The sequence below is a fragment of the Corvus brachyrhynchos genome, unplaced genomic scaffold (genome assembly GCF_000691975.1).
Source record: "Corvus brachyrhynchos isolate BGI_N302 unplaced genomic scaffold, ASM69197v1 scaffold10, whole genome shotgun sequence".
Taxonomy (NCBI): Eukaryota; Metazoa; Chordata; class Aves; order Passeriformes; family Corvidae; genus Corvus; species Corvus brachyrhynchos.
Window position 1 is genome coordinate 7,176,790 of NW_008236180.1, and position 12,276 is coordinate 7,189,065.

The 12,276-nt window shown below is 40.3% G+C and overlaps 2 protein-coding genes across 2 annotated transcripts in view; one reads left to right on the forward strand and one right to left on the reverse strand.

Moving 5' to 3' along the window:
- Positions 1-3,427, forward strand: part of CTSZ (cathepsin Z) — a gene marked incomplete at its 5' end in the record, with an annotated part of 4,259 nt that extends 832 nt beyond the window's left edge. Inside the window, 4 exons of the mRNA XM_008636328.2 lie at positions 850-1,029; positions 1,577-1,727; positions 1,953-2,115; positions 2,573-3,427. Coding sequence (XP_008634550.1) covers positions 850-1,029; positions 1,577-1,727; positions 1,953-2,115; positions 2,573-2,686 — 608 coding nt within the window. The remainder of the gene's footprint in view (positions 1-849; positions 1,030-1,576; positions 1,728-1,952; positions 2,116-2,572) is intronic.
- A 671-nt stretch (positions 3,428-4,098) lies between these two features.
- Positions 4,099-12,026, reverse strand: NELFCD (negative elongation factor complex member C/D). The gene is made up of 14 exons (XM_017734622.1): positions 11,873-12,026; positions 11,599-11,708; positions 10,649-10,758; positions 10,228-10,335; positions 9,551-9,703; positions 8,684-8,814; positions 8,105-8,270; positions 7,457-7,591; positions 6,940-7,079; positions 6,634-6,748; positions 6,225-6,320; positions 5,895-6,035; positions 5,443-5,572; positions 4,099-5,039 (listed from the first exon to the last, which is right to left on the reverse strand). Exons 1-14 carry the CDS (start codon positions 11,902-11,904, stop codon positions 5,005-5,007), a joined length of 1,602 nt encoding a protein of 533 aa, XP_017590111.1. The 5' UTR covers positions 11,905-12,026; the 3' UTR covers positions 4,099-5,004.
- Positions 12,027-12,276: the final 250 nt, after the last annotated feature.

Below are 12,276 nucleotides of genomic sequence, written 5' to 3' on the forward strand. Positions count from 1 at the left end.
GCAGGATAGAGTCCTAGGCAGTACAAGGATATGGACATGTATGACACCTGCCAGGATGGAGTGAAGTACTAGGATAGGTAAAATACAGCAACTTGCAGAAGATTAGGGTGGGATGATAGCTCCTAGTTCTGTCGAGAATGTTTGAATGTTGTTGGTACTAATAGGATTTGAAGTATTACAGTGGCAGCAGTTAAGGCTATTAATGCAGAGAAGCAGTTTATGAATACTCCAGGAAGCTTTTCTGCCAAGTAAGCTGCTTGTTTCTGACAAAATAAGGCAGCAGGGTGGCAGTGCCTGTCTGAGATGGCAGGATAACAGTGAGATGCTGATGTAACAGCAAGGAGATCACTCTGAAAGCCTTCTGTTGCATTAAGACTGTCTCTCAGAGCCAGCAACCTGGGCTCCACAGGCTTATGTTTATGCATGGTCTTACACATAAATCTCTACTCCTGTAAAATACTGGTCAGAGCTGTTTTTATGATGTGTATTTGAAAACTCTTTGCTGTCAAAGTCAGGAATCAGATCCAGAAGTTTTCAGTTTTCTTTTAAATTAAAAGAGGTCTAGGGCTCTTCAAGGCTTTAGACAGAGCTTACTCATCTGCATGTTTTTGCTGAGTTTTTAATGGAAAAAAACCCTCCTAATGGAAACCCACAATAATAACTCAGCCTCTGGTTTGAATTAGGTCATGCTGTGTTCCTCACTGCAGACAGCAGAGGCTTTTCCAACCACAAGTGCTGCTGTCTGCAAACAGTTACAGGTTCAATGAAGAGGAAGCAGTTTCAAAACCAGTTGCAGTGTGTAGCCACCCACGCATGCCAGTCACAAACCCCAGTTTCTTATCCTTACAGACCGAATCAACATCAAGAGGAAAGGTGCCTGGCCTTCTGCCTACCTGTCTGTCCAGAATGTCATCGACTGTGCTGACGCCGGGTCCTGCGAGGGCGGGGACCACTCTGGGGTCTGGATGTATGCCCACGACCACGGCATTCCCGACGAGACCTGCAACAACTACCAAGCCAAGGATCAAAGTAGGATGTCTCTGCTTTGTTGTAGGATTTCTTCCCAGGTTTAGTGTATTCTTGGGTTTTCAGAGTAGTGGTTCCTGCCATTTGACTGACAGAACAGGTTTTCTTTACGGGCCTGTGTGTGTCTCCTACTCCATACAGACAGCGTAGCACTAAATCATGCTCAGGCAAGTTTGCACAGCTGGATTGCTTTAACTTAATCTCATAAATCTGTGACACACAATCTCTAATGTACTGAAATATTTACAAGTGTCACCTCAAGCTGAACAAAGGAGAAATTTAACCTTTGGCTGGTCATGTATGACTGGAATGGTTTCTCTATGTCTTCAATGAAGCACTTACGAAGTAAAGAACAGTAACTGGTGACAATAGGGACTTTAAATGTGGTTTCCAGAAAATAATTGAGTTCACCAGAGAGAATATGTATTAATAATTACTCTGAAGTTATTAATATCTGCCTCAATTGAATTATAAAAGCTTAGTGTCTGACTATTACTTCATTTGAAGAAAAGCAACCTCCTGCAGTGGTACTCTCACCTCTGTTTTATAGAGTGTAAGAAGTTCAACCAGTGTGGAACTTGTGTCACTTTTGGAGAATGCCATGTGATCAAGAACTACACTCTCTGGAAAGTTGCTGACTATGGATCTATCAGTGGAAGAGAAAAAATGATGGCAGAAATCTATGTTAATGGGCCAATTAGGTAAAAAAGAAAATGTTTATATACTAGTAATATAGGGAGTGAAATACTTGAAACTCAGTGTACATTTTCACTCTAGTACGTGACGAAGTTCTGCACTAATATGCAGACTTCAGTTTGTACATAAACTGAGCTCAGAATTCAAAATGCAAGAAAACCAATTGGTTTTTAGCCAGGTCCCTGCCCTGATCCCCTTGTATGAAAACTTCTCTCTCTGTTTTCTTACAGCTGTGGCATAATGGCTACTGAAAAGCTGGATGCTTACACGGGGGGACTGTACACTGAGTACAACCCCTCACCTACAGTGAATCACATCGTGTCTGTGGCTGGCTGGGGAGTGGAGAATGGGATAGAATATTGGATAGTTCGTAACTCCTGGGGTGAGCCTTGGGTAAGGAGACATGGGAACACACTTTTGACTTTGGAGGGAAGGTGGGGTTTGTCACTTGCAAAGCTACAGTCTGTGGATATAGAAGTTAGAACTGTCTTTGAACTAGACTAGTAGTTTAAAAATGAAACCCAGCTAATCTGAAGACAAGAATATTTGGCCAAAGCTACTGGAGTAATGTCAGCTCTATCCCAAATTCTACCTTTCAAGGGTGTGCAACTCTTGTTACGGGCAACTGGAAGTTGCTGTTAGTTGTGGGCAAAAATCCAGTCACATACTAAACTGGATGAGTAGGATCTAAATTCACCAAAGCAGGTTGCTCCATATGAATCCAGGGTTACACTTCAGCTTGAGTGAATTCCTACATTCACTTAAATTATCAGCTTTGGCAGAGCAGACAAAACATACAATTTCTACAGTTGTGTTTCCTAATTTACAATGCAAATTAATTCCTTTACAGGGTGAAAGAGGATGGCTGAGGATTGTGACAAGTGCCTATAAGGGTGGAAGAGGAGCAGACTACAATCTGGCTATTGAAGAGGACTGTGCCTATGGAGATCCTATACTTCCTTGATTCTACATGGTACACCTTTTTGTTTAGGTGCTTTGTTTGGAAGCTTCCTAGCACAACCTCTTTTTGTTTAAAGAATAGTAGCCTAAGACTCTCACAGTTCAACACCATCAGGCAGTTCTGCAAAACTAGCCCAGATGAAACATGCAATGCCTTCAAAAAATACAGAACTGCCTTGAGATAATTATTTACATCTTGAAGTAACTCACCCGTGAAGGAGTTGTCTACCTTGATGCACAGTATTAAAATCACACTGACTGAATTACAGAATCTGTACATGTAAATATCTATTTTTTTAAATACAAATCATGTAGAGGTATTGGAAAAGTATACTCAATATTTGGGTCTAGAGCTTATTTTAAATGCTCTGACAATACTAACCAAAGATGTTGCAATGATGCAAAAGCCATGGTAAGTCTGGACATGATAAATTCAAAATATTAAACCCTCTTTCCTGGACCTCCTGGTGAAACAGTGGTGTTGGAAGTCTCAAATGATGAGGTTGCTTTTATCCACCAAAATGCTATAATGGAAATTGACCAAAAGACAGTCTAAACACTTCCTAACTAATTAGTCTTTGCTCAAATTTCTTGCTTTAATATGTGATTGTGCCCTTTTCTTCTGAAGAGGCAAAATCTAAATTGCCATAACCCAGAACTCCTCACTAATTTGACAAATCAGTGCCATATCCAATGTTACTAATTGGCATTGTTAATTGCATTTAATAAACATATTTATCTCTTATGTGACTGGGTATTTATTATAAGAGCTTATTAATGCATGTGTGTAGTTGTTTCCACCTCGATGCTGCTGTTTTCACTGGTCTTTTTCTTGTGAAAGGCCTGATGGACACGTTGATACAGCAACGATGCTGCTTCAAACACCTGCGTATGAACATGGTCACAGCATCACAAAAGGTTTAACACGTTAAAAATCATCTCCAGGGAGCAGTGCAGAGGAACTGTTTAGAGGAAGTGATACCAAGCTGAACACGGAAAAGCAAAAATAAATCTTGTTTAAACTGCTGGCAAAGTTGCAGTGATTATCACCAAGAGCTTGTACAGGGCTGCATCCTAAATTGATTGCCTATAGGGTGAATAGTTTCTGTTGTTAATGTTACAATTTACTTAAATTATGAAGACTAGGTCTCATGCAAGTTTAAATGGTGAGAGTTAGCTGGAATAATAGTAAATCTTCTATTCAAAGATAAGCAACTTTTGCCCTTTTCAGGTGCCTTCATTTACATCTAGCTGGACTTAGAATTTCAGTGTCTTTTAGAAAGTAGGTTCTTCAGAAAACAAATGTGCTTGGAAATGCAAAATGTGCTTGTTTGTTTAAAAGTGAGGGGTGGAAAGAGGAATTCAGTCCCATGAACAGAGAGAATGAGTCCTCTTAATGAAACTGAAAGACATCGCTGGAAAAGAACAAACACCTTTATTTAAAGGTAATTTATATTGTTGGGTGTATCTCTCACTGTTTGGCATCAGCCAGGACAGAGTAGAGATAAGTATAAAAACAAAGCCACAACAAACAGTAATGAAATTTCAGCACACATTCATATTTTGGGACAGTAATGACACGGTAATGAAACTTACCAGTAACATCTGATGCATCTATTTAGCAAAAAATAGATTCTGAAAGGTAACACACTCCCATAGAATTCATCTGTTAATGCAAAACTAACCTTGACTGTTACAACTCCTCTTGTGTTACACAAAACAGGTTTTTTGTTTTCATGTAGGATATTCAGAATTCTAATATAATGCCAAGGGGAGAAACAGGCATTAGGGCTTTGCTGCAGCACAGAGCCAATCCCACAAATTCCTGTTTTTTACAACTTGCAACATCAAAGCCTAGAGCATTCAAGACCTATTCAGAGAACTATCTGCAAAGTGTTTTTAGTAGGAATTGCCTTCCCCATTCTTCAGATTTTGTTTATTACACAAAGAATCAGTGACAAATTCTGCAAGTAACCAAAATAATGTTCTTTCAAATAAATCTGTTTCTTGATATCCATCCTCTTCAGAACATTGATTTATATGGATTTGTGTAACAACAGAAAAGCCTTTGGTATCCTTCCATTTTCCAAATGACAGGAACAGTTCTCTGATATGAAACACAAGCACTCCTCTGATAAGAACTTCAAGGTCACTACGCAAGTCAAGCAAATGCCCTTCAACCTTTTCCTCCATGTTTTAGGTTTGTTGGTTGTGTTGGGTTTTTTTTGCTGCTGCGTTGCCGAGTTTTAGAACCTCACTGGTGGAGAGCATGGCAAAGCAGTGATCGTGAGCTCTGTCTGCATTCTTGATGTTTTCCACTACTTAGTTCATCATAATAAAGTTAGATTTGCAATGAGCTTAAAAGGAGAGAAAAAAAAGAGACAGTTCAGTACGTTACTATGATTCTCTGATTTATATAATTGCATATGGATTTCTGCATTATGTAAATAATTAGGATTTTAGGGCCTGGACAGATATTTTTGGTTTAGGATGGAATATAATATTATGACAGATGACTTTCCTTCCTCTCCTTTCCCTGCTGCCGTGCTAGTTCCCAAAAAGCAGTATTTATCTTCACTTTCTTCACTACTACCCACAGATTCTTGATTACAGGAAAATTGCTAAACACAGGCCCCTAAAAGGGAAGTTGTCTGTGAAAATAGCTGGTTACTATTTTTCGCAATCTTCCTCCTAAACATTATTTGCAAGCTGTAAGAGACACAAATGCAAGCAGGTATGCAAGGAATAAATGTGACTTACCTATGAACTCAGTGACAGGGTCATGTTCACCTTCTGTTTTTATAGTGCCTGCAATACTTTCATTCTCCAAGATTGGAAGAAAAAGCTGCACAAAGTCTGAGGTATATGGAGGAGCAATCACATCGAGCACCTGAAACAGCAGACAAAAACTGATGATTCTTCCACTTACAGGGGTAGGAGGGACAAGATTTAATTCACATACCAGTTTTGGAAGCATACAAGTAGCTGTACGGAGAACAAAAGGTCCTAAGTGCAAGTAATTAATTATGTATTCTTGTGGTACTCTGTTGAGCACCTTATTACTTCCAGAAGTCAGGATCAGTAGGACCAAATCACATCCTGGTGAACACTGAGACATCGCTTAGAATCTGACCTGAACTTGAAGTATTTCTGAATAGCCAAAACACATGCAGCTCATTTTAAACTTATCTGCAGTAGTTTTTGCTGCTGACCTCTGTCACAAAGTATCTGATGAGTGAGATGTCCGTGTCCAGCTTCTCCAGGCATTTGCGGATGTAGCTGACAACAGGCAGCACGTACCCTCGGCTCAGCAAGTGAACCATCCTGTCCAGGAGAGTCTTCTTCAACTCCAGCTGGTGGTGCAGGGAGGGAAGAGCCAACACATTAGAACTTCCAAAGTGTGCAAGTTTAATTTATTCAACATCTGCCATGCTACATTTTAACCATTTCTAGATTAGAGCTCTTGGGAGAGCAAAAGCTGTTGAACTGGGTAAGAGTGACTGATGTGAAGTAGCAAAAACACAGAATCCTCTGAGAATCACCTGCTCCATCACATCCAGCTGCGAATGTTCTGTTTCAAAGAGCTTGACAAGAAGTTGTAGAACTTGGGGATGAAGAAGCTGATGGCATGTACTAATCTGCAAACAAAACAGCAAAGTGACATCCTCAGAACCACAATTTAAAACACAATGCACCAGACGAATTTACACTGATGTCCAGTCCCAGATAGAAATTAATTTAGAAAAGCATTCCATCATTTCTTTCTATGATGCCCAAGTTTTCCTGGCATAAATAAATGCTGAGCTGACAAAACCAAATAATTAACGCTGAATAGATTCATCTCTGCATATTTACTGCCTTACTGCAAATGACTGGCACTCAGTGCACTGGGTGTTACACAAGAATCAGAACTGTTCTTGCTCTCCAGCCAAGTTTTCTAGACACTCTTACCTCATCCAGCAGCGCCAGGTGAACTGGGGTGTGATCGGTCTGCAGCTGGAAGTACCGTGGTTCTGACACCGTCCAATCCACCCACTTCAGGACACCCATAGCCACCACCGGGAACCTACAGAGAGAGAGACATCACTTTAGCACAGCAGCAGGAAAAATAAACGCAAGTTTTATTAAGAACCCAAAGTAATCTGCCATCTTTCTGCACTGGCACAGAAAAATATGTTCTGCAACCCAAGAAGGACAAGCTGTGTGTGAAAGATGGGATTTATGTCCTCATGAGAGATTCCCAGCCTCTCTGCTCACCTGATGCACTGATAGAGAGTGCTCAGTTCTGCAACCAGCTCTGATGCTCCTTTGTTCTCATTGCAACACAGATTGTGAACGGTTTCAATGGCTTTTGAGGTCGACTTGAGTTCATCCTTGTTGATGCTGACTCTCTTGTTCTGCAAAATTATTGCAATGTTTGAATGCAAAAGTTGCAGATGCTTTTGGTTATTTAAGGAAAGGAGTTGTAACTTGCAATAAGCCTAGGATTGCATCCGGTGTCTCAAAATTTAGACTCGCACGCAAGTTTAAGAGAATTAATTATGAGTATAAGGATGTTTGCTTTATTTATTTCTCAGTGTACTCAGACCTTCGTTTGATCAGGATCGACACTTTTTAATCACCTCCTTTGCAGGCAGGAACATGTCATATTAAAATAAGTAAATCAAGCTGAATACATTATTTTAAACCGAGCAACTTTACAACCACGTATTTTCTTCAGCACGGGCAGGCTGCTGTAGGTAAAAATAATATTATTCACAGAAGGGAACATTACCTTTTTCCACATCTCTACAACACTAGCTGCATATGCCAGTATGTGGATATATTTATGTTTGTGATCCTGGTTGATCTTAGCACCTGGTTTAAACAAGGACTGCATGAAGAGGTCCAGAAATGCAGGCACTCGAATCTGTGAAGAGAATGAACAGTTTATCAGAGCCTGAGAATTATGAGAGGTGACTAAGAATGGAGTTTTTGCATCTGATATACCTTGCATACAGCCAGATAACACATTTTCCTTTAAGAGTACATTGAACAGTTTTCTGAAGAGATGCAGACTTTTGACAGGAAAAAAAAAAGGAAAAAAAGGCATCAGTTACAGACTATATTGCTAGAGTATCAAAATCTTGCCTTTTGTTACCAAAACCCTTGTTAGTAAATTTCATTTAATTTAGTTACATGTAAAAAGACAACTCGGAATGATTAAAAACTCCAACAAAAGTACCAATAACCTAATGCAAACCAGAATGCAAGTAGTAGTTTCACATTTAGACATTACCTACAATTACCTACACCCCCCACAGAGGGGTGAGTGCTAATTTAACTTTTGTGTCCATACAACACTTAGCACAAGGCATCCCACTTCCAAGTGCTATTGTACCAGAAATAAAGTTTCAGAGGTTACAAACAGGTAACTACTGACCAGTTCTACTGGAGGTGGGTCCATGCTTGTAAACATTTTGAAGAGGACAGTGATATCTGCTGGATTCAGAGCTCCTTTGGACAGCATTGCCCCAAGAGCCTGACAAGCTCGGGGGTAGGAGGCTGCAGTACCCAGTGCTAAGGTGATCTGACTGGCATCATGGCCTCTGCAGGAAGAGAAACACACACACTGACTTATTCTCTTAATTCAGATATTTTAGATGAAGTCTCACTGAGTCAACAGGGCATATTCTATGGGATGTAATGCCTTAGGGTAATTCCAGAAAATAGGCTTGTGTTTGCCTTGTTTATTTCCAAAATGTTCATAGAACAATAAAAATAGATATTTCTTAATAGACAGAAACTTAAAAGTCTTTGCTTTTCCAGTTTCAGGTCTCCCTGGTACAGAACACCGAATTTTTCTGCTGTTCCACAAATTCAAGCCCTGCTACCAGCCCTGTACTGTTTCAGCTAAAAATTCTCCTTTTGCTGGTTAAAGGTAATCAAGAATGAGCAAAAGCCAGCAGAGTTTACAGATCCTGGTGAGTTACATTTCCCTGATCCCACAGCCGCCGCTCACTTCTCATGGGCGTATCGCTGAACCTCCTGAGCGATCCGTCGGACAGCGGAGCCCCCCTGCTCCTCCTGGGCCAGGATGGACATCATGGATTGAGCAAAGAGGTACGTGTGTTCTCCATGGCACACCATCTTCTGTGAAAGCACAGCACAAACCTCACCAGTCAGTCAGCAACAAACATCCCAGTGTGTTTCTGTGATTACATTGCCGTGAGAGTAAAGGGGAAGAAAAAAAAACAAACAGCAAAATTGCAAAGGAAAAAAACCCCGAAGTGTATGCAACTAAACAACAGAGCCAAAAACCCAACAGCCAAGAGGAAAGTACAGAACAGATTGAAACCATGCAAAAAGAAATGGCTGAATTGAGAACTTCACTTCTTAAATGCCAAAATTGAGAGGAAAATGTATTCTACTTATGCTCAGTACTTTCTCTGCAGTATTTAAACACTTAGAGAAGTTCAAAGCCCTCTGAAAATCATTGTGCTATTTCACAACACAGAACATATGCTGGGTTGATTCAGATGGCAACTTTCACACGGATGTGGATCAGAAAAGAATGATTTTCATTTGTCAAGGGACTGACGAGACTAATCTTTAGATCTTGCAGTAAATGTGACGGACAACATTTCTACCTACACCTTTTTACAATAACGTAAGAAGTGTCACATAAGCAACCCAAGGAATTTTTGGTCACAGAATGACCAAAAAGCATAAATTTCTAGGTTTTAACTCAATTATACGTTCTCTTCATAGGCTTTTGTAGAACATCAAGATTGGCTACAATCCCACAGTGGTCTGTATCTCCTAACCAGAGAGCAGAACACTTCTTTTTCCACATAAAACGGGAAAAAACCCAAAACCCCAAACTTACAGCAAACTCAGGGAGGTTTTTCTCAAGGTTTTCTTCTCCTCCATCTAAAATTGTTGCCAGAGACGTACGCAGGACTCTGGAAAATACTTCTAGTTGCTGACATGCTGTTGAAACACTGGTTATTTCCCCCTGATACCCAGCATCAGATATAAGCTATAAAAATAAAAACATCACAGAAATCGTGTGTTATTTACAGCTGTATTTCTCATATCCTAACAAATCTAGAAGAACACAGAATCTACGTTGCACCTCTGCATACACTGACTGGAATTCATATTGTGGTCTTCAGAAAAGGAAACCAATAAAGATGTAGCAAAAATAAAGCATAATGATATAAAATATAGCAGAGCACAACAAAATATAATGTTCTCTTCTTTTCACAGAAACATAAAAAACTGACTGAAACGTTCCACTGCAGCAGAAATCCAGAATTTTTGAACAGATAGTAAAGGAAAACAAACAAACAAAAAGAAACAAAAACTGAAAAAACAGTACTTCAGACTGGGAAATTACACTTACTGCAACCTGTAGCACAAGTCCTCCCACCAAGGCATACTTTTACTAATTAGTATTAGCACAAATACATAAAAAATACAAGCAAGACCACAGCTAATATTTAGTGCCAGAACAATTAGCCCTCTATGGATATTCTTATTTATTACACTTAAGTATAGTACCTTCACAGTAAAATTAAGCATTAAACAATCAGGATGGGCTTCTGCCAATTTGTAAAAAAGATCTCTCCATGTGGTATGTGCTATCATTTGCTCAAGCCAGGCTGGAGTCTGAAACGATCAGAGCAACAGAGAGAAATTTAAGAATATTTAGCTGTCAGGATCATAAAAAGCAAGGCTTTTACCTCTCACAAGTCCAGCAAGTTGTTCTACAGAGCTTTATTACAAAGGAGGATGCATTCCAAATTTCCAAGTTCTCTAAACCTCTGAGGACTCCAGTGAGATAGAGCAGGTTTTCTGAAACCAGCTGTTCCTTTGAGCTTTAAGGATTCAATTTCCCTTCCCCCACCATCCACCACTCCATCAGATGAAGGCATCTAGGAAGCATCCACTGTAGAGACAGCAACAGAGATTCCATGCACACCTCTCCTTCCTCTGTAAAGATGGAATCTGCTTTCCGAGGGTCAAAGTGCTTGATAAGTAAGCTCTTTAAGTGGTTCTCTACAGTCTCCTGGACTTGCATTGGCTCAACACCTGCACAGAAGGAATAAAACACTTGGCAGATGCAATGCAGTCCAATGGAACGCAGCAGCAGTACCTCACATTTTCCAATGAGAACAGAAACTACAAAATTTATCAACACAGAGAAGATGAGAGGAGAGCCATCAGTTCTACTACAGAGCCACGCTGATACAGGTTTACAGATTCTCCACATTTTTTCCCCAATGCTAAACTGCTTAGGATCTCAGGCAGGTCACACTAGTCCCTTTCTCTTGCTCTCCTCATCAGACACACAAAAAGCAATGCCAGTCATCCCCAGGACTGTTACTGGTGTGACACCAAAATGCAGGGGTATCTTAACCAAAAAAGGGATACCAGGGCTGGGGCACAAACCCACATTACTACACACTAAAGTTCATCCTTTTAATATACTGATTATCAGTACCTTTGATAGTATTCTACAAAATAACATACAAATAGCCATGAGCAGTTCTACATTTCTGAATTCATAATATAATAATTCTGGTAATGTAATAATGATTATATAATTCTATTACAAAGTATCAAACACTGTTTATACTGTCTATATAACAGCACCCTTGCCCTTTGAATGAAATTTAAAAGAAACTATAATTTATGCAGTTGTTTAAACTATAAAACCTTTTATAATGCAGTTTGCTGGCATTTCATCAACATATTGCTTCATTATTCTCCAAGTGCAATAAAGCTATTATTACAAGAGATTTAGCCACACACAGGATGACAACTTTACAGCAATCCACTTCCTGTGTATGATCAAATTTGCCACAAATTCATTTATTTCTGATGGAAGAAAGACTATAGACCCAAATTACACTGTATCACATATCATACCTGTCTGAATGAGCCACTCTGCCAGCAAATTGACAGTCTGTGCCACTGCAGTGTAGTTTTCAGACAGGAGCTGGATAACATTCTCTGGAGATCCTCCTGCTTGGAAATACCTGATGAAAGGATCACAAAAGAACACACTGAGTCATATTAAAACTAAAAAACAATCGAACTCTAAATTTAAAGGGAAAACAACAGCACTATTTATATATTTTCACACATTTCCATACAAAGTGACACCTCTAACACACCGTAACACACATCAGGTTACACTCACCTCTTTAATGTGTTGAATATAGACGGCTCCATTATATAGTCAGGGGTTGAAAATTTCTTCAGGCACTCCTGCTGGACTTCAGCATCATCTTCTCCCTCCCCATCCTCATCATCTTGCTGTTCACAAGCACAGTCAGGTCAGCCTCCCCAGTCCCGTTTTCCCCCACACTCCCACATTCAGGCTCTTTTTGCCCACAGCATCACACACACCTCGGCTCAGCACCGCAGGCGACCTGCACCGCTGACAAACAGCGATTATAACGGAGAAGGCACAAAAACCAGCACCGCCTTCCCCCTGTTTAACCCCGGAGCCCCGGGCCCGGCGCACCCTGGCCTCCTCCCCTCACACCCGGCCCTTCTCGCCTCAGCCCGGAGCCCCGCGGCGGGGGGGGAAGGCCCGGGGGA

What these genes read in the sequence shown, in the direction of transcription:
- NELFCD (XM_017734622.1), bottom strand. Translation starts at nt 11,904, where the DNA reads ATGGAGCCGTCTATATTCAACACATTAAAGAG. An exon ending in CAGCGATACGCCCATGAGAA is followed by an intron (nt 8,271 to 8,683) that starts GTGAGCGGCGGC and finishes CTCTTCCTGCAG; the next exon opens with AGGCCATGATGCCAGTCAGA. An exon ending in ACTCTCTATCAGTGCATCAG is followed by an intron (nt 6,749 to 6,939) that starts GTGAGCAGAGAG and finishes CTCTCTCTGTAG; the next exon opens with GTTCCCGGTGGTGGCTATGG.